This window comes from Sinohyriopsis cumingii, chromosome 13 (genome assembly GCF_028554795.1).
Source record: "Sinohyriopsis cumingii isolate HCF-2022 chromosome 13, ASM2855479v2, whole genome shotgun sequence".
NCBI classification, from domain to species: Eukaryota; Metazoa; Mollusca; class Bivalvia; order Unionida; family Unionidae; genus Sinohyriopsis; species Sinohyriopsis cumingii.
Window position 1 is genome coordinate 57,150,307 of NC_142973.1, and position 21,220 is coordinate 57,171,526.

Genomic DNA, 21,220 nt, shown 5'->3' on the forward strand with positions numbered 1-21,220 from the left:
CAAATCCATTCATTAAAGGGGAGCCAAATCTTCATTATGGTCGAACACATACAAAATGTCAGTTCATGCCTGGGAACCCATCTGCAGGTAAGCATATATAAAGAAATGATGCGAGTCTCAATGTGTATTTTTCTGCTTGGGTGTTAATATTAATTTATATAAATGCGAGATCTGGGTAAGTGTAGATCGGGAGTTTACTGTAAAATTTTTATGATATGCAGTGATTATACAAATCACCATCATTTAATTTTTAATATACATCTGACCATTCATATTTCCCATATGTTCCAATGAACAGTGATCAAACTTTATGTGAATCTTCTCAAAAGGCATCATACTTCGTTATTATTAATAAATATCCTCAAAACTGTTCATTACAAACAATATAAAAACTACACAAATGGAAACAATTGGTTCACATAAATATACACCTGCCTCTCCCACCTTTACCGATGATGGAGATGTCTATTTGACAGTGATATAAGCAAATAGTGTGGATACAATGCCAGATCCAAATGCTTATCTGCTGATGATATCAATAACATGTACTACATTTCAGAGCAATCCACTAAAAACTGCAACAGAGGTTGCATTCACAAAATTCTGTCATCAAGCTGTAAGTCAAAAAGGGATATAACTATTATAAAAGGGAAATAACTATCATCAATATCAAGGAAGCAAAAAGATTTGTCAGTTTATGCATCTTACCAAGTTTCAAAGTGATCCATACAAAAACTGCAAATTTAATTCACAAAATTGAGTCTTATACAGCATCATGATTCAGTACAAAAAGGACAATAACTCTAACAAAAGTTGTAACTGTGGTAATTTGTAATTATGCCACATCTTAAGAAGAGGGTCATAACAAGTACATAGTTTCATGATAATCCATTCAAAACCGTGAGACCAGTCAAACAGCAAAAACTCCAAGAAAAATTGCAGAAGCAAACTGATTTGTTGATATGTACATCTGATAATTTTATCTTAACCTGTTTTCATGACAATCTACTGAAATCTGTAAAACATGGCTGTGTTCACAAATTCTGCCACATTGGATTCAGCTACAAGTGAAGAACAGTAATAACTCATATGTGTGCAGTGATTTGTTGATATGTTAATCACTGGGTGATTACCAAAATATTTACTATGTTTCATGTCCTTCTATCAGAAGATGTTGGGCAATTTGTGTTAATGAGATTGTGTGCCAGATGGACAGACTGACTGAGGACATATGGATACAAGGATAACTATGTATCCTCACTGAGTCATGGGTATAATAAAAAAAAACATTACTTCAAAGAGAGGAAAAAATATATTTTAAATTAATGAATCATACACCTTCAGCAAAAAAAAGAAATTGTACTGATATTACTACAACAAGTAATGATATACTTATTAAAGCCTAGCTTTGGTAAGTTGAGCAGAGGACAATGTAATATTCGATGAATCATTCAACAAATCTCTCAGTCTCTCTTTAGCATGCTCTTTTTTATTTATAAAAACTAAAGGCAACTCTTAATTTCCGTGTTGGCCAGTCTCACAAAAATCCTGCTCATCTGTGCCCCTTGTACTGGCCAGCAAAGAAATTATGTAAAGTTGCCGTCAGAAAAGTACACATATGATAATCACTTAAAAATGCAAGTAAATCTCTACACGACACTTAAAAACAAGTGATTTTATGATTATTGGCATTTTATGATGATTGACATGGAAGTTTGTATTCCTCTGACAAACAAAACAAGTTCCAAAATCTTGGTACTATTTTTCTAAATATGGTATGAGATAATATGCAAGCGTTCCAAACATCGCTGTAGGATTCACAATAATGATGGATTAAAAATAGGCCGAGTAATAAGTTTCACAAACATGTCTGATCACACATGTGTGTAATTAGTCTTGAGATCAAATCCATGATTAGGAGCTTACAATCGATTAACATGTGTCTTAATCTCCTTGGTTGCTAAGATCTATCCTAAGCGACTACACCTAATCCCATCAAAATTACTTGAGCTTTGTCTGATAGCTCACATTATACATGACTGAGACTTACTTTGTTGAAACAGATCAAATAAAAAAGATTTACACCAACAAAGAAAACATACCGTGGAAATGGTTGCTGGAATCTTCATGCATCCGAAAATTAAAATTATGTCTATTATCACTTGTATTTCAGCTTCCCTGACAACCCTGCTGACATGACCTTTACAGAGTTTTTATCCTCTGATTCATATGACTATCACAGATGTATGCATTCATGTTTCATCTTCATAAATTTCATAGTCCAAACTATATTTAACATTCAAACCTTTTGCCTGATTAAAAATTGCTAATTATCTGTTTAAATGATTCTTCCTTACAGCTTTCTTTCAACTTGATAAAAAATACTTTTTAATGATTAATATTTACATGTCTATCGGTGCTTACAGTAATTAAAAAAATTCATATATACTTGAAATTAATTTGCAAAAAAACTTGTACTGTTATTTCTTTGCACATCCTTATTTATTCTTGTGTTGTGATTTCTGCTTGACTTTTTCCCTCCTTGAAAGCATGGCTGACTGTATCATTTTCATTGTGATTGATCCTGGTAGTTTCTCTTCAATGAAAGCCTTAAAAGAAAATGGGGCAATAATCAATGGATTTTATTGAGTATTTTCAGTATTGATTTTATTGAATGTTGACTATGCAATGAGTTTTAATGACTAAACCAAAACTTTTTTCTTCTACCACATCAAATTTTTACAAATTCTGGCAGATATAAATAAATAAGGTCTGACAAAAATTACTGTATACACAAATGTTGAATAATTTATTTAATATCAATATTTTCACAAATCAAATCTAATTGCTAGTTATGGGAACTTTACATGAGCAAGTATTTGCAATTTACTTGCCTACCAGCAATATCCCTTTAAACATGTATGGATTTTATGGTGATATCATTTGGGACCAACAAGACACCATACAAAGTCTTCAGGATGAAATTCCATGTCAATACGTCTTTCTATTTAGGGAGAACAGTGATAACAAACTTCTTAACATGGCTGATTGATTTTTACACTTTTTTGTTACTTAGTTTAAGACTAAGGAGTCATAACAATGGATGTATCAAAGTTTAACAGCATGTCAGTACAATACTGGCTATATGGCACCAATTAAAAGCTAAGTTATATAAACAAAAATATAAAGTTAGCCCTGAGATTGTAAGATAGATGGAAGGACTGATGGACACAGGATTTCTACATACCCTGCTTCACAGAGGGCAGGAGTACAAAATATACCAACACACTAAAAGACAAGGAGTTTGGAACATCATTGATGAAATGTTACACAAGCCATTTTTGGAGTATTACTTCATCCAATAGTGCTCTTTCATAAATGGGTTGTCAAGTATCATATATTTCATGAACATCTTGCCACCTCTTTCTAAAAGTATAACTATTATCTAAACATGCATATTTTGTAAATGACACTTTAAGATGTTTTGATTCATATAAAAATTACAAATAAAAATATATTTGCCCTCTGTTTTTAATGACCCATTTGCAATCATCCCACTGACTAAACATAACTATTGTTAGTAAATCTCAAAGCAAACATTACAAAAGCAGGAAGGAAGGAATATGGATGGCTGAGATGAGGGAATAATGACTAAGTATATGAAACTAAAGCACATACATTCTAATTCTATGACATCACTGTCTTCAAATCCTGGACCACTGAAAAAACAGAATAAATTTGCAGCAAAGCTCAAGAAACCTGTGAATATTTGTTTTAAATTTGTGATATTTCATCTAAACAAAAAACACACTGATATTTCTGAAACTGGGGCCTAAATCAGTATTTGATCATACTGCAATTTCACTTTTCTTCATGGATATAAATTTTCATAGAATTTGTGCTTGCTGTGAACTTGATGAAAAATTATCCATACTACTGAGAAGGCAATGGTGCATGTTGCCATTCCTCATTACCATTATATTTGGCATTTTCTCAGCCATGTCATAAAAGAATTACATGAGAAAGCATTTTCTCAAAAATGTCACATGCAAATTACACGAGACTGAATTTTCTCAACCATGCCACAGGAGAATTACACGAGACTTCATTCCCTCAACCATGTAATGAGAAAATTACACAAGACTATATTTTCTCAACCATGTGACAGGAGAAATATGTGAAATTGCATTTTCTGAATCACGTCACAGGAGAAATACATGAGACTGCAAAATCCTTACTTTTCATGCCTCAGACAGGTTAGATCAGGTTGCTTAGCTTGATCTTCTGAAATGTATGTGCTAACATGTGTCAGCAATTGACACCAAAGTTGAATGATGCTATCAGTTTAACAAAATTATGTTCTTTTCATGTCAGCACATCTTAGCATTAATAAAAGCATTAAAATAAATTTTTACAAATTCACAAAATGAACTGATAAACAAATGGATGAGAAACTAATTAAAAGAAGGATTGACTACAAGAAAAGGAAATCCCGGTCTCAGAGTTACATTCTCAACCATGTCACAGGAGAAATACATGAGACTGCAATCCTTACTTTTAATGTCTCAACAGGTTACAGCAAGTTGCTCGTCTTGATCTTCTGAAACGTACATACTAACAAGTGTCAGCAATTGACTGTATATGCAATTGACATCAGAGTTTAATGATAATGTCAGTTTAACAAAAATTACGTTTATTTCATGTCAGCACATATCACGATCTTAGTCTCAGTTCACAGTGTATTTCAATGCGGTGGCAATATGTACCATCACTATCTTAGAAATCTAATAATGATATACAGTGAATTCATTCTTTTCATTCATTAATAATTTTGGGGTATTTTGCGATTGATACTAACCACAAATCTAAAGACACAACAAAAAAATGATCCTTATGTGAAAACAAAAAGGACCCCTTCACAAATCCATGAACTTAGATACTGATCAAATGTTATTTTTTAAAAACCTTGAAAATAAATGACTCCAGATTGATATATTCCTGTTTCAAATTTAAGTAAGCAATAAATTCAAAATGTTATCAAAGATCTCAGAGTTTAAAAATTAACCCATACAGCTCAAAATGTTATCAAAGATCTCAGAGTTTAAAAATTAACCCATACAGCTCTGAGTTTTCAGTCCTTCTTCTCCTGCTGCCTTTTCTTTGCTTTAGCACTTGCAGCCAGCATCTGTTTCATTCCCTGTGATTCGACCAACCATTTTGGGAGCAACTCCATTCCAAACCCCTTGAAAAGAAAGTTTTATAAAGGGCTCAGCATCAAAACAATGACTACATGAAACAAGGTGGTCTCACAAATGCACTTTGCTATGTTGTGAACCATCTGACATGCAAAAATTTGAGCATGAAATTTTACGTGTTTAGGCTCTTAAAAAAATGTAACAAGAAAAAAGTGAAGACAACAAGCTTTGTAAAATTTAACAATTAATTTAATTCCCTAGGAAAAAACAAGGTAAAAATGAGAAAAAGAACTTAACAGTTTTACGAATCAAATCCAGAATTAAGCAATAGAAGTCCAGTTATTGAAAAGTCCAAAATGAATCTGAGTTCAAGTCCCAATGAAATCCAGAATGGAAGACGATGATGCCTGCTGTAGTCTGTAAGTGCTGCAGTGTCAACAGTCTCTTGCTGAATCACAGAAAATAATATTCCAGTTTGAATTCTGTATAAATTTTGACAAATGTTCTTGTCCAAGAATTAATTTAGAGCATTAGTATTTCCAGGGAAAAAAATCACTTTTCTTTAAAATAAAATAAAATAATTAGCCCAAAAACTAGTCACAACATAAAACACCTGGATGTCTCCAGTGTTAAGGCAAGTATGACTATTATTTCTCAAAACATCAACAATAAATCTAGCTACAACACAAAACAGATGCCCGGATGTGGGTCAATCCTCTGGAAAAACCTAACTGATTCATGTTATTTAACACATAGTCCAAGTATGGCCTCAATTCCACTTATTGAATCTTACTCTGAGAAAGAAAAAAAAAACAAACAAAAAGAAGTTGTTTACTACAAACTATCACTGGTTCTGAATCAAGGTCAGGAACTAGGTCAGCATTAGATACAATGTTTCTATAATGTTGTTTACGTCAAAAATAAAAAATATCCAGCCAAAACTGAACTCTGTTCCAGTAAATAAACTTACATTACAATTAAATCAAATATAAATTAAATCAAATATACATAATGATAACAATGTCAGTTCAGTGGCAGAGAGAAAGGGATATCTAAATGTATGTTTCACAATGGGCTACTATAGGTGAACTAATAAAATGAGATCCAATACACAATGGGCTAATACAGGTGAACTAATAAAATGAGATCCAACATACAATGGGCTAATACAAAATGAGATCCAATACACAATGGGCTACTACAGGTGAACTAAAAAAATGAGATCCAATACATAATGGGCTAATAAAGGTGAACTAATGAGATACAGTACATAATGGCAGGGTTCATACTGAACTCTAAATGAAAAATTCAAAGACTTTCCCCAAACTTTCAAAGACCACAAGCATAGATTTTCGAGACCTATTTTCGCTAACATTTTGTATACAGGTTATATGAAAAAACAACAAATGCAAAATACTACAATATTGTTTAATGATGAAATTAAAACTAATTAATTTCCTAAAATTCTTTATTATGATCTGGAAGATAGGTTAACATTCATTGTTATTTCAGAAATATGTAACTTATGCATCAGATTTAATACAAAATAAATTGTTATCTTAACAGACATCAGCACTGATTTAAATGCATTATTATAGTTGCTGTTTTTTCTCTTCAGTCATTTTGGAAAGCGAAGCCACTGCTGTCATCTTTTCCTCTGCTCTTCTCCTAAGAGCATTTGACTCTGTGACAAGCACAATGAGTCCTTTTAACTCTGCTTCTTCTGCTTTCTGAACAGAGGAAGCATGTAGGCTGGCAATGTCAGCTTTAAGATGCAGCTTTTTCTGCTTTAAGTTCTTCCACTTCATCCATGCTAACTCCCGTTTCTTTACTTTTCTGATTTTCTCCTCATGCTCCTCCTCTGCTTTCTTCTTATCCAGATAGGCATGGTACTTATGTCTTGCAGGGGAGGCATATGTCATCATTTCATTGCTAATGATGATTTCAAAAGGTCCACCTGCTTTTCTCATTACGTCAATGATTAGCCTTTTAGCTCTGTTGCTTTCTCTGCTGAGCCTCTCAACAGATATCTGTTTGTTGACAGAAAATCCTCTCTCCATTGTTGCCTGCCCATGTGACAACAACATTTTCTGGAGAACATTCCAAAGGTCAACATATTCCTTTCTTTTAGAAAGGACTGAATAAATAACTTCGTCAAGGCTGTCATCTGTCCTATTGAAGCATTTTGAGGGATGATTGTCCGACTGGATAACTTCATCCATTAATATTCCATACTGAGTCAATATTAAATCTCATTGGGACACTACCTCTCTTCCTGCCTCACACATAATTCTGAGGACCCTATGGAGTTTTGCTTCTCTCTTTTCCTTATCTGACAATGTACAAAGCACCTTTCATTTACATGTTTTATCCTTTTTCAGCCATTCCTTTTATTTCTCTTGTTCAAGCTAGATATAGCTGAATGAGCAAAGACCTGGCATTTTTAAACATGAGGTGAAACAAAACTGAAGACGTAAATTGACTGAAACAATTTTGAATCCTCGAGCATGTGTTACTTTCATGCACTTTCTACATAGAGTGAACCCTTGTTCATTGTAACCAAAATTCAACTGGCTGAACAGTCTTGTTAAAAAAATCGTGAATTAGTGTAATGAACATTTTGATTGACCAAAGCTGATGGACTCGTCCAAACAAACTGAATGATACATCAATAGCAAGAAGCCAGGAAAACCGACTGCATCCGAATCTAACGACCTTAGGCAGTTTTATTTGTGATTATAATATTAATAATACAAAAAAACAATGAGGACTTTGTATAGCATCTAATCTTTAAATGCTGTAAGTGCTTTAAAACATTAGATAACACCTAAAACACATACATGTATAATGATAAGATTACAAAAAACAAACACCATAAAATTAGAAAACAAAAAACGTACTGGAAATAGTTATAGTGCTGACTTCCTTTGATGAAGGGTGTAGCTGGCTTGCTTTGATGGAAGAGCACATGTGTTATTGAAGTCATCACCAAAGCCAACTTTGGATGGCCAAACAAATGCTTGTTTGTTATTGCAGCAGCGATGAAACATAACGAGTCATCAAAAGAAACCAAAAAAACTCGACTATAGTCTGACTCTGCATCCTCGTTTGTTTGTAACCCCTATCAATTTCAATAACGAAAATGTTTAATGTGATAAAAAGTGCACAGAACTAAGTCAGTTGAATCACTGATTTATAATGTATAACCTGTGACCAGAATGGCACTAATACTGGGATCCCCTGCACCTTTCATGCTTAACAGACTTTCCATACTAACATGGCACCATACTGCGTATACTATGGGCTACTTTATTTCCATCAGACAACATAATGACATAGTTCATCCTATTCGGTAACTGCCGGATAATTCTATAAATTACCATAACACTGAGAGTTTGGAATTATATTCCTTTGCACACATGAATATAAAAATCAAACTGCTTGTTAATTCCATGTGAAAGGCAAATTTGTTGCTGTCCTGCTTTTCCTTTGCTCAATTCAACATTGTAAATATCAGAAGCAGACGACATATGTATGTACATCTGTAGTCATGCACACACCCCTTTGCTGAAAATGTACTCGTCCAGGAACTGGAAATGGATCTTGAGCATGTCCATCTATTATACTGAAAACTTCCATTAAGCATGAAACACGCAGATGATGACAGTGGGAGAGCGACTCTACTCAAAGTCAGGTTAGAAATTATAAATCAGTGAATGAATTGACTAAGTTCCTTGCACTTTATATCACATTCAAGGTTTCCATTATTGAAATCGGTAGGGGGCACAAACAAACGGGTTGGTATAGTCAGACTATACATTTGAATCTAACAACCTTGGACAATTTTATTTGTGATTATGGAAAGAAATTAAAAAATCTGGGTCTATGTCAATTTTTAAAGACTTTTAAAGATCTCTGGGTAATCTGCTTAATTTTCCCAAACTTTCAAGGCCTTGAAAATTCTACCTCATTTTCCCCAAACTCTCAAAGTCCATCAAAGACCCTACAAACCCTGAATGGGCTAATACAGATGAACTAATAAAACGGGATCCAACACATACTGGGCTAATACAGGTAAACAAATAAAATGAGATCCTTCCTCCACCATTAATACTGGCCACCATGTATAGCCTATCTTGTGCTGAAAAATGGCGTTAAGCCCTACAACAACAACAACAACAACAACAATGGACTAATACAGGTGAACTAATAAAATGAGATCCAATACACAATGGGCTAATACAAGTGAACTAATAAAATGAGATCCAATACACAATGGGCTAATACAGGTGAACTAATATAATGAGATCCAACACACAATGGGCTAATACAGGTGAACTAATAAAATGAGATCCAATACACAATGGGCTAATACAGGTGAACTAATAAAATGAGATCCAATACACAATGGGCTAATACAAGTGAACTAATAAAATGAGATCCAATACACAATGGGCTAATACAGGTGAACTAATAAAATGAGATCCAATATACAATGGGCTAATACAGGTGAACTAATATAATGAGATCCAACACACAATGGGCTAATACAGGTGAACTAATAAAATGAGATCCAATACACAATGGGCTAATACAGGTGAACTAATATAATGAGATCCAACACACAATGGGCTAATACAGGTGAACTAATAAAATGAGATCCAATACACAATGGGCTAATACAGGTGAACTAATAAGATGAGATCCAATACACAATCACTTATATTCTGTCCTCCAGTCAGATAGAAATAGATTGGTACCCCTTTTTTGCTCTGCCACTTATTCTTTCCCATCTCTTCCTCACTCTAGGTTTGTGTTAACATGTATCGCCCCTCACAAACTCCAAAATTTCATCAAAATAATCCAATCCCAAAAGTCACAGATCATTTGAAATGATTCAAAATCACTGAAATTGGGTGAAAGTCTAATAAAGTTATGGACCTGATGAAATATAACCTTACAGAATTTCACTTGTCAACATCAAGTAGTTTTTTGATAATTGTGCTAACAGGGTTTACACTGAAAAAGTCTTTGGGGTCAAACAATATCAAATATTGTTTTGTTTCAAACTCCAAGTAATCAAAATACTTGGAGCAGAAGTTTTTTTAAAATTGTCTTGTTTTTGGTAATGCATACGTTTCAATGTAACAGTCCTTACATTCATACAGTATTTTATCTTCAACAAAAAACTTATACAAATCTAACAATCATTCAAACAGGACAGCCTAGAAATATGACCAGGTCATCAATTAAGGACAGGAATATGCTTAGCAAATTTAATTGTCCCTGTAAACTGTTTACTGTGGAATCACATTACCAAATTTCTCAGGACAGACAGAAATACATCTGAACATCACTAAATCTGAATATCCACACTGTAAACTGATGGTGTATCACTAGATACTTTAAAACAAATCAAACCACCTTATTATTTAGCAAAAAGTAAAAAAAACTTTAATATTGATCTCAATTTAAATAACATTAACATTGACTGTAATCCAGGGTATGAATGTATGGATGGATACACACATCGACATCAATGTAATCACACAATTCAGGGTGTGAATGTATGAATGGAAACAAACATGGATATCAGACTGATCACATAATCCAGGGTGTGAATGTATGGATGGATACACACAAGGACATCCAAGTAATTGCAAAATCCAGTGTATGAGTGTACAGATGGATACATACATGGATATCAATGTAATCACACAATCCAGGCTATGAGTGTACAGATGGATACACACATGGATATCAATGTAATCACACAATCCAGGCTACGAGTGTACAGATGGATACACACATGGATATCAATGTAATCACACAATCCAGGCTATGAGTGTACAGATGGATACACACATGGATATCAATGTAATCACACAATCCAGGCTACGAGTGTACAGATGGATACACACATGGATATCAATGTAATCACAATCCAGGCTATGAGTGTACAGATGGATACACACATGAATATCAATGTAATCACACAATCCAGGCTACGAGTGTGCAGATGGATACACACATGGATATCAATGTAATCACACAATCCAGGCTATGAGTGTACAGATGGATACACACATGGATATCAATGTAATCACACAATCCAGGCTATGAGTGTACAGATGGATACACACATGGATATCAATGTAATCACTATGTCAAGCTTCTGAATGATCTTAATAGGGATGATATTCTACATTAATGTCAACATACAAGAACCTACAACAAATACTAGGTGGTAAGAAAGTGGAGTGTAAGTAGGCTAAGCTGCATGTACTCAAGCAGGATAAAGGGAAGTAACTCTATATACACACACTAGGATCAGCTCATGATAATTCATTTACAAAATTATCAAGTTCTATTTTACATTGGAACTAACTGGGGCATAAATGGAGACCATGGTAAAAATGAAATTAAAATGATACACTAATCTATCCAAGTAGAATGTATCCTATGTTAGGCATGAGACAAAATCATACCAAGTTTCATAAAAATACCTCTGATGTTTTTCTTGGTTTTTGGTTGTTGGTGTTTTATGGCCTGGCAACACAACTATATTATTTAGTGCCAAGGCAATTGAAGCAAAGTGCTTTGCCCAAGCATATACCAATTTAAGAGTAGCTGACCCGTGCTTTTCCAATGGTAGGATTCAAAGCCAGTTGGAGTCTAACTTGCTAACCACTGAGCCACGATGGCTTAGAATATATCAACTAGACAAAAATATAGAAGAATAATGGACATAGTTTGAAATAAAAATGGAGATAAATTAAAATTCTGATATGTCAGCCATAATATTTATTTATAATACAAAAGAATGCTGAGATCACGAAGGTATCTTAAAGGGTTTAGGAGATATTAGATACAACAACTGTGATATATGGATGAACAAGATGACTCCATAATACCATCCCAAACTCTGTCTGGCAGAAAAAAGGGTGGGGTGGGAAGGGAGGAGAGAGTATAAAAAACGAATAAAAGTCCTCAGAGAAGTTTTACCATCATCTTATGTGGGAAGTACCCATAAGTCTCTTGCTCTAGTCCCACGGTTTTAAGGGCACTCTGGACATACGTAGAAGCATTTGGCACAAATAAACTGGTTCTGCGGATCTTGGACATGTTGGTGGCCACAAAGAATGGCATCACACACTGAAATTAAAGAATGAAAGCCATGAGTTAGCAATAAATAAATATAAATTGGTCTATAAAGAAACTCAATGGAACACAATAATTTGCCTTTGGAGATTGGTGTCCTTTATAAAATGGTAAACTTTACAGGTAAAGAGGTTTATAAATATTATCCCTTCAAACTAGGCCTGAGACCTAACATTTTTGAGTTGAAGTTAGTTTGCAATTTATTTTCACCTGTCACATAAGGTCATATCTAATTGGCAGAGTGGAACTCAATCCAAGACGAGCTTTATATTTAATGATTATCAGGCCAAGTGTCCTTTAAAGTGGGGTGATTCATTGAGACAAGTGTCCTTTAAAGGAGGGTGATTCATTGAGACACGTCCTGATGTAATTACAGAATTCCCTCACTATAATGATGTTTATCGGAAGCATAAAAGTAGACCACCTTATATCATGTGTAACTTCGTCCAGGGCAGTGATTTTTAAATGCACCTTATGATACAACTGTGACTGGATCAAACTAGGATGCAGGCTGGATGTGACCCATAGGCCTAAGGTTGCTATGCCTGCCTTAAGGAACTACCTTATATTGCAGTATTGTATACATAATATTACTATTAAAAAATGAAATGGAATCCATGGCTATACATGCCTTATAAAAGGGACTGCCTTATACTGAAGTATTTTATACATAATCTTACTAATAAATAATGAAATGGAATCCATGACTATACATGCCTTATAAAAGGAACTACATTATAATGAGGTATTGCATACATAATATTACTATTAAATAATGAAATAGAATCAATGACTATACCTACCTTATAAAAGAGACTGCCTTATATTGAGGTATTTCAAACATAATATTACCATAAAATAATGAAACGTAACCCATGACTATACCTGCCTTATAAATGGGACTATCTTATATTCTGGTATTTTATACATAGCATTACTATTAAATAATGAAAAGGAATTCATGGTTGTTGTTGTTGTTGTTGTTGGGTTTAACGACATTTTTCAGCATATGATAGGCTATGTATGGCGGCCAGTACTAATGATGGAGGAAGAACCCGGGAAAACCCCGGGAAGAACCACCGACCCACGAGAAGCTACTGGCAAGCTTTCTCACATACCCACATTGGCTGAATCCTTGACTCAAACCCAGCAGACAGAGGTGAGATGGCAGTGATCCGTAACGGAGAGCGCTTTAGACCACTCGGCCACTTGGGGCCCCAAATCCATGGTTATACCTGCCTTATAAAAGGGACTGTCTTATGTTGAGGTTTTTCATAAATAATGTTACTATTAAATAATGAAATGGAATCTATGGCTATATGTGCATTATAAAAGGGACTGCCTTATAATGAGGTACCTTACAGTGAGGAACTACTGAATACTTTGAAAATAGTATGTCTTGTCTGTGGTCCACTTCATGATATTTGGAAAATGACTTTCAAAAATCTTAAAAACACACACTTTAAAAACTCTAAGTGTTGATGCTGAAATGTGACTGCCAGTTGAAAAATGATTTAGTGTATCAATATATTGCAGTCTACTAAATTTAAATGCAAAGCCAGACAAATGTCTCACTTGCATGAATGTTTAAATCATGATCTTTCTTGTAACCTTATGGCTAATGTTTGGCCTATCAACTAGTATTTGTCTATAACTGTATACCAGATAACATGAGGCACAAGTGGACATGAGACTGCTCACCTACTAACATCTGCCTAGTAGCCCAATGCATGAGAAACTGACTCTTTATATCTGGGTCAGTACGATCTTTTCTATAGAAAATTCTTTCAATGACACTGACTGCATGTTTGTTAAAAACTGCAGCAAGGTTTCTTTGCTTTTGGTATATTTATTTGATGGCTCATTGTCAGCATTTGTCCAATATTGAAAGGTCTCCATGCCATGATGGCTTTTTTGTCAAAGCTGGTCAAATTCTGACTCATTCTTTATAAATAGTGTTATTCTGTTTTTAGTACAACAGCCATATCTCATGGTGAATCAACATCATTTGTAAATATTTGAGAGACCTCGAAGATAGGATGCATTTTGTCAAACTTGGTCAAATTCTGTTGAGTGGTTTTTGCCAAGTCATTAAGGTTGTTCTAATGTTAGCAACGGCAGCAATATAGGATTTTACATTGACACTTTTCATGTTAGGATGTTTTCTGTCAAATTTGGTTAAATTCTGTTTGGTGATTTTTGTGTGTGTGGAAAACATCATTTAAAAGACTTTATATTTTAGTAATAGTGGCCATATTTAATGCAAGGCTCTCAAGGACTCAAAATCCAAGATGAAAGAAGAACACAATTTTCAAAGCACACTCAGTTTTTATCTTTGTATCACAGTGATGCATTCAATTTCATGTATTTGTGAATGAAGTGTGTACTGGAACAGCATGAACAAATGTGTGACTTAATCTCTACCTACCATATTTGATTGGAAGCACCAATGTGTCTTAATAAGCAAAAATTCCTTTTTTGATCAAAACTTGCATATAAATTACCAATTTCTAAACACAAATGTCTCAATCCAAGCATACCTATGGCTGTAAGCAGCTGAATGAATCTATCCAGGACATTATGATTTTGTTGCACACTACCAACATTATGCATGCCAGCTGTCTCATTGCTCTTGCGGTTTAATGAGTCTTTAAAAAATGGATTTGATGTGTTTTACTGGGCAAGACCATATTGAGAGAGAAGGTAATAACAAAACTTACCAGGATAGCTATTCCCAATGATAAATAATCTGTCTAGCTTTGACTTACCTGGATAATGATTCCCTTTGACCCCTACTCCGTCAGATTTTGCCAATACTCACCTGGATAATGATTCCCTTTGACCCCTACTCTGTCAGATTTTGCCAATACTCACCTGGATAATGATTCCCTTTGACCCCTACTCTGTTTGATTTTGCCAAATACTTACCTGGATAATGATTCACCTTGATCCATACACTATCTGAATTTGCCAGAACTAACCTTCATAATGATTCTCCTTGACCCATACTCTGCCTGATGTTGCCAATATTTACCTGGATAGTGATTCTCACTGATCAAAATCTCACTGATCCAAATCCTGACTGATATTGCCAATTCTTACCTGGTTCTGTTTGAAGGTAATAACAATACTTACCTGGATAGAATTCCTACTGACCAATACTGTCTGATTTTGCCAATACTTACCTTAATAGTGATTCCCCATGACCCATATCCAGTCTGAAGGCAATAACAATACTTACCTGGATAGTGATTCCATTTGACCCATACTGTCTGATTTTATTAACAACACTTACCTGGACAGTGATTGTCCTTGACCCCTACTATGTCTGATTTTGCCACTACTTATTTTAATAATGATTCCCCTCGACCCATACTCATTCTTATAGTAATAACAATACTTACCTGGATAGTGATTCCACTTGACCCATATTCTGCCTGGAGGCAATCTGAGAAAAAGCTGACAAAAGCCTGCAAAAGGAGAGAAAATAAATGGAAGTTTATTTGTATCATCTTCAAAACTGTCCCAGCTACCCTGCTGATTTTGCAAGCTTTAAGCTAGTTAACCACCAACCTGTTAAATCATGGGCTGTGTCAAATGTTAGCAAAAATTTATGAAATGCCATTATGTACCACCCCATACAAATGAAATGTAATTATGTACCACAACATTTAAATGAAATGCCATTATGTACACTAGATATGAAATGCCATTATGTACCACACCATACAAATGAAATGCTATTATGCACCACACCATACAAATGAAATGCCATTATGTACCACACCATACAAATGAAATGCCATTATGTACCACACAATACAAATGAAATGCCATTATGTACCACACCATACAAATGAAATGCCATTATGTACCACACCATACAAATGAAATGCCATTATGTACCACACCATACAAATGAAATGCCATTATGTACCACACCATACAAATGAAATGCCATTATGTACCACACCATACAAATGAAATGCCATTATGTACCACACCATACAAATGAAATGCCATTATGTACCACACCATACAAATGAAATGCCATTATGCACCACACCATACAAATGAAATGCCATTATGCACCACACCATTTATCAACTGCAAAAGCTTGTATGCAATATAAATAGCTAATGGTATAAACAGTTGATCCAGCCAAGATTACGTAAAAACTGTGGAAAATACAGAATGAAGATGACAAGTCATATAATAATATAATCCTTAACGCAAAAATGAATTTATTCTGTAAAAGATTTACAAATCAAAATTCCTGTAAAGATAATTAAAAATGCCATTTTAATGCCTTAATCACACTCCATCCTAACACGTGTACCCTGATGCCTCATACAAGCATTATTGTTTCACAATGAACCATGCCTTTAACAAAACAAAACGAAAAATCATTTATTTGTACATCCAGAATAGAATGATTTCTCATAACTTGCATCACAAAAAATAGATTGTGAGGTAAAATAAAATAAAGGAATCCTGAGAAAAGCACAGATCTTGGATTGACTATTGCTTACATTTGCAGGTATAAAACTTAGACATTTAACCCAAGAAGCATGTGCAAAGTCAGCCAGTAGCTTACCTTACTGGCAGAGTAGATTGTCAACAGAGGAGTCGGACGTTTCCCAGAAGCTGAGGATATGTTAAGAATGACACCATGTCTTCTCTCTACCATGCCTGGGAGTACTATGCTCGTCATCTGCAAAAACATTACAGCAGTCCATTACCTTACACAAACAATATGGTAGTCATACAAATCATTCATTATAATATGAACTCGTTATAACAAAATATCCTCTTTACATAGTTCCCTTAGGTCTAATACCTGGTGTTTAATGTATCAAAGAATTTGCAACAGTTGGGTTCATAATCACTGCTATTTACTGTATTTGAATTATACATTAGGCTGCTGACATTGACAAATGCCTCACATCATATCATATAAATAAAAACTTAATAACTAACAGAATATATTACAATCTAATATAAGGAGGAAGAAACAAAATTTAAATGTAAAAATTACTGAATTCATTTACACTGTATCTCACTTTGATGAATATATCTAACTGTTGAGAAAATAAAATTTCCATGGAATACTGAAAAGGAAATAAAAGACATTATTAAAGCTACTAAACTACTATCTTGAAGTGAATGTTACTAAACAGTAACTACTACTGTGAAGTCCTGAATGTTACTAAACAGTAACTACTATTGTGAAGTCCTGAATGTTACTAAGCATTAACTACTATTGTGAAGTCCTGAATGTTACTAAGCATTAACTACTATTGTGAAGTGCTGAATAGTACTAAACAGTAACACTATTATTGTGAAGTCCTGAATGTTACTAAACAGCAACTACTATTGTGAAGTCCTGAATGTTACTGAACATTAACTACTATCTTGAATGTATTTAGCATTAACTTCAAACCAGAAATCCTGAATATTAATGAACATTAACTACTAACCTGAAGTCCTGAATGTTATTGGACATTAACTATTCAAAGTCCTGAATGTCATTGGTCATTAACTATCATGAAGTCCTAAATGTTACTGAGCATTACTAACTTGAATTCCTGAATGTTACTGAACATTAATTATCTTGAAGTCCTGAGTGTTACTGAATGATAATAACTATCCTGATGTAATAAACATACTTAACAGTAACTACTATCTTGAAGTCCTGAGTGTTACTGAACGATAATGACTATCCTGAAGTCCTGAACGTACTTAACAGTAACTACTATCCTGAAGTCCTGAATGTCATGAACATTAAGTACTATCTTGAAGTCCTGAATTTCACTGAACATTAAGTACTATCTTGAAGTCCTGAATTTCACTGAACATTAAGAACTATCTTGAAGTCCTGAATGTCAATGAACATTAAGAACTATCTTGAAGTCCTGAATGTCAGTGAACATTAAGCACTATCTTGGAGTCCTGAATATCATTGAACATTAAGTACTATCTTGAATTCCTGAATGTCATAGAACAATAAGAATTATCTTGGAGTCTTCAAAGTTACTGAACATTAACTACTAACTTGAAGTCCAAAATGTTGTTTACTGTCCTCCCTTCACTGAATCAAATTATTTTGCATTAAAATTTGTCAGATTAATATGATATTTATTGATAATTTTACAACTTCAATACACTCATCAATGCTAATGGTGGCAAATCAATTGATATTCACCTTGAAGTTACTTTTCATCTTCAGTGGTCATAAATAAGAATTATTAGTTGTTTGCCTCTATGTTCTTTATGTTTATCAATATTTATCATAATGTAGGTTGTGTAATGCAAGACGTATAAATATCCACAGGCATATTGTTCAACCCAAAACAAGGATAAACAAATATTATGCAAAAAATTCTTGTCATTTACATTCATGTACATAGTTGTGTGTAATGCATTAGAGAGATAAGCAACACTGAAGTGACCCTAATATAAATTTACAAGAATACCCACCCCATAAGAACCCCCCAAAGGGACAAATGCACTACAGACCAAAAAGAACTCTGGAAACAAAAGTTAAGACCATTATCCTTCTAACTGCTGAGTGCTGAAATTATCTCTGATATTCTTCAGTGATAAGATTTTCATATGAATCTCTAGGGTGGCCATACTGTATGTAACACTGGCACCATTTTCATCCAGGACAAACTGGATATTATTAGAAGACTCTTGGTAAAAACCGATTGACAATATGACAACCCAGTCAGAAGATGCAACAATAAAAAGATTTTCAAGCTGGCCATTGTGCCTGCCATATCTGAAATAAAATTGGCACCATTTGTATGTGGGATCAACTAGATATCATAATTAGTCTTCTGGTGAAAATGCCATGTCAATAGGACTTTCCATTTAGGAAGACCAGCAGTAAAAATCTGCCATGATGGCCATACTGGATGTCAGATCGGCACCATGTTCATACAGAATCACTAGATGTCATAAGTCTTTTAGTTCAACCCCAAGTAGATATGACTCCATTCAGATGGAGTAGCAATAGGAAAATTGTAAGACGAATGTTGTGGTGGATGTCTGAGCAGCACCATGTGCATTTAGGATTAATCAGACATTATAAAAAAATCTTCTGGTGAAAACCTTATGTCAACATGACACTCTGTTCGGGAGAAGCAGAAATAACATGAATTTTAAGATGGCTGTCATAATGGACATTAGATCAGCACAAGTTTCATTTAGGGCCAACTAGGCATCACAAGAAGTCTTCTGCTGAAAATCAGAAGTAGCAATAATAAGATTTTCAAGATAGCTGCTCTGTGGGGCCTGAATGGATGTCAGATTGGTACCATTTTCATTTAGTACCAGCAAGATATCATTAATGAAAACCCCATGTTGGTGTGGCCATACATTCTGGTGGAGAAGCAATAACAAGATTTTCAAACTGGATACTGTGGTGGCCATATTTAAGTCTAATTTATGACCAACTAGACCGTTGGATGAATGTGTGTAAATTTCATGGCAATCCTCCAAGTGGTTTACGAGGAGTAGCAATAACAAACTTGTGCTGATGGATGGACAGACGATGGACAACAGGCCATCCCACAAGTGCTTCTAGTATATGTCCACTAAAAAGCAGGCAAAAAAAAAAATCTAATAAACAAGTAAAAGAATGTTGAACAATTTGCTCACAAAAATATATCCCTATATCTTCTGCATCTCACCCCTATCCCCATCATGCAGATAAGTCAATATCTGATGATAATGACCATAATAAGTTTCACAGCAATCGACTGAAAACTCTGTGTGTACGTGATTTGGATTTTTAACATAGCTTTTAAAAAATTTCAGTCAAATCACTAAGATGTCTGCAGTGTGACAGTTTATAGTGATGTCTAGCACTGGGGCATAATGTTGCAGACATGAAGCATTATGTCCCACCCAGTCACATTATCCTGACACCAGGCCGACCAGTCCTAACATAACTCTAAATGCTGAGCACCAAGCGAGGCAGCTGTTAGTACCATTTTTATGAGACTTTGGTATAACTCGGCTGGGATTAGAACCCAAGACCTCCAGCACTCAAGACAGATGCTCTAACCACTAGGCCACTGGAGTGGTCACTGAAAACTGTGAGAGTCATTGCATTCACAAACTTCTGTCATATAAAAATGGACAATAATTCATACAAAATTAATCACTAAGAGTTGTGAATATGGATATCATTCAAGGAGGACCATAATATCAGGGAGCCATAAAAAACTACAAGACAAGTTGTGTTGAGAAGATTCTATATTACACTGCTTTCAGCTGCAGGAAAATAAAGTCAATAATCCTTACAAAAAATTAGAGGGCAGTGATTTCTTTATATGCACTTCTGATGCTGATGACCATGAACAATGTTTCATGGTGATTTAAAACAGTAAGATCAGTTGCATTCACAATATTCTGTCATACACAACACCCAGCTCCAAGTCAAAATGGACAATAACTCCTAACAAAAGATCCAGGAACACAGGAGCACAGTTATTTATCAAGTAACAATCATAACATAAACAAAGTTTTATGTGATTAACTGAAAAACTGCAGGACTAGTTATGTTAAGAAGATTCTGTCAAACATTATATTATGATCCGAGTCAAAAAGGGCAATAACTCTAACAAAGCCACAATGCACTTAGTTGCAAGATATAATGGGCAATAACTCCAAGAAGAATTGTGCGAGTAAAGTGATTATTGATATACACATCTTCAGATAATGATTATGCTTAACAATTTTCATCGCAATCTACTGACAAATGAGTCTTAAAGCATTCATAAAATTATGAAATATACTGCATTCAGCTTTAAGTCAAAAAGGGCAATCATTCCAACAAAAATTGCAAGTGCAAA

The 21,220-nt window shown here is 34.4% G+C and overlaps 1 protein-coding gene across 2 annotated transcripts in view; it reads right to left on the minus strand.

The window, feature by feature from the left end:
- Window positions 1–1,293: 1,293 nt before the first annotated feature.
- The window catches only part of LOC149785634 (very-long-chain 3-oxoacyl-CoA reductase-like), a 41,008-nt gene continuing 21,081 nt past the window's right edge, over window positions 1,294–21,220 (minus strand). Inside the window, exons 7-12 of one of the 2 annotated variants that reach the window (XR_016425428.1) lie at window positions 16,954–17,070; window positions 15,761–15,826; window positions 12,201–12,350; window positions 5,120–5,242; window positions 3,679–3,719; window positions 1,294–2,609 (exon numbers count right to left, since the gene is read on the minus strand). Coding sequence is in view for 1 of the 2 variants with exons in the window: in XM_089979451.1 (XP_089835577.1) it covers window positions 5,132–5,242; window positions 12,201–12,350; window positions 15,761–15,826; window positions 16,954–17,070 (444 nt within the window). In the remaining variant the exon portion in view is untranslated. The remainder of the gene's footprint in view (window positions 2,610–3,678; window positions 3,720–5,119; window positions 5,243–12,200; window positions 12,351–15,760; window positions 15,827–16,953; window positions 17,071–21,220) is intronic. The other variant, XM_089979451.1, reaches the window with a different exon arrangement.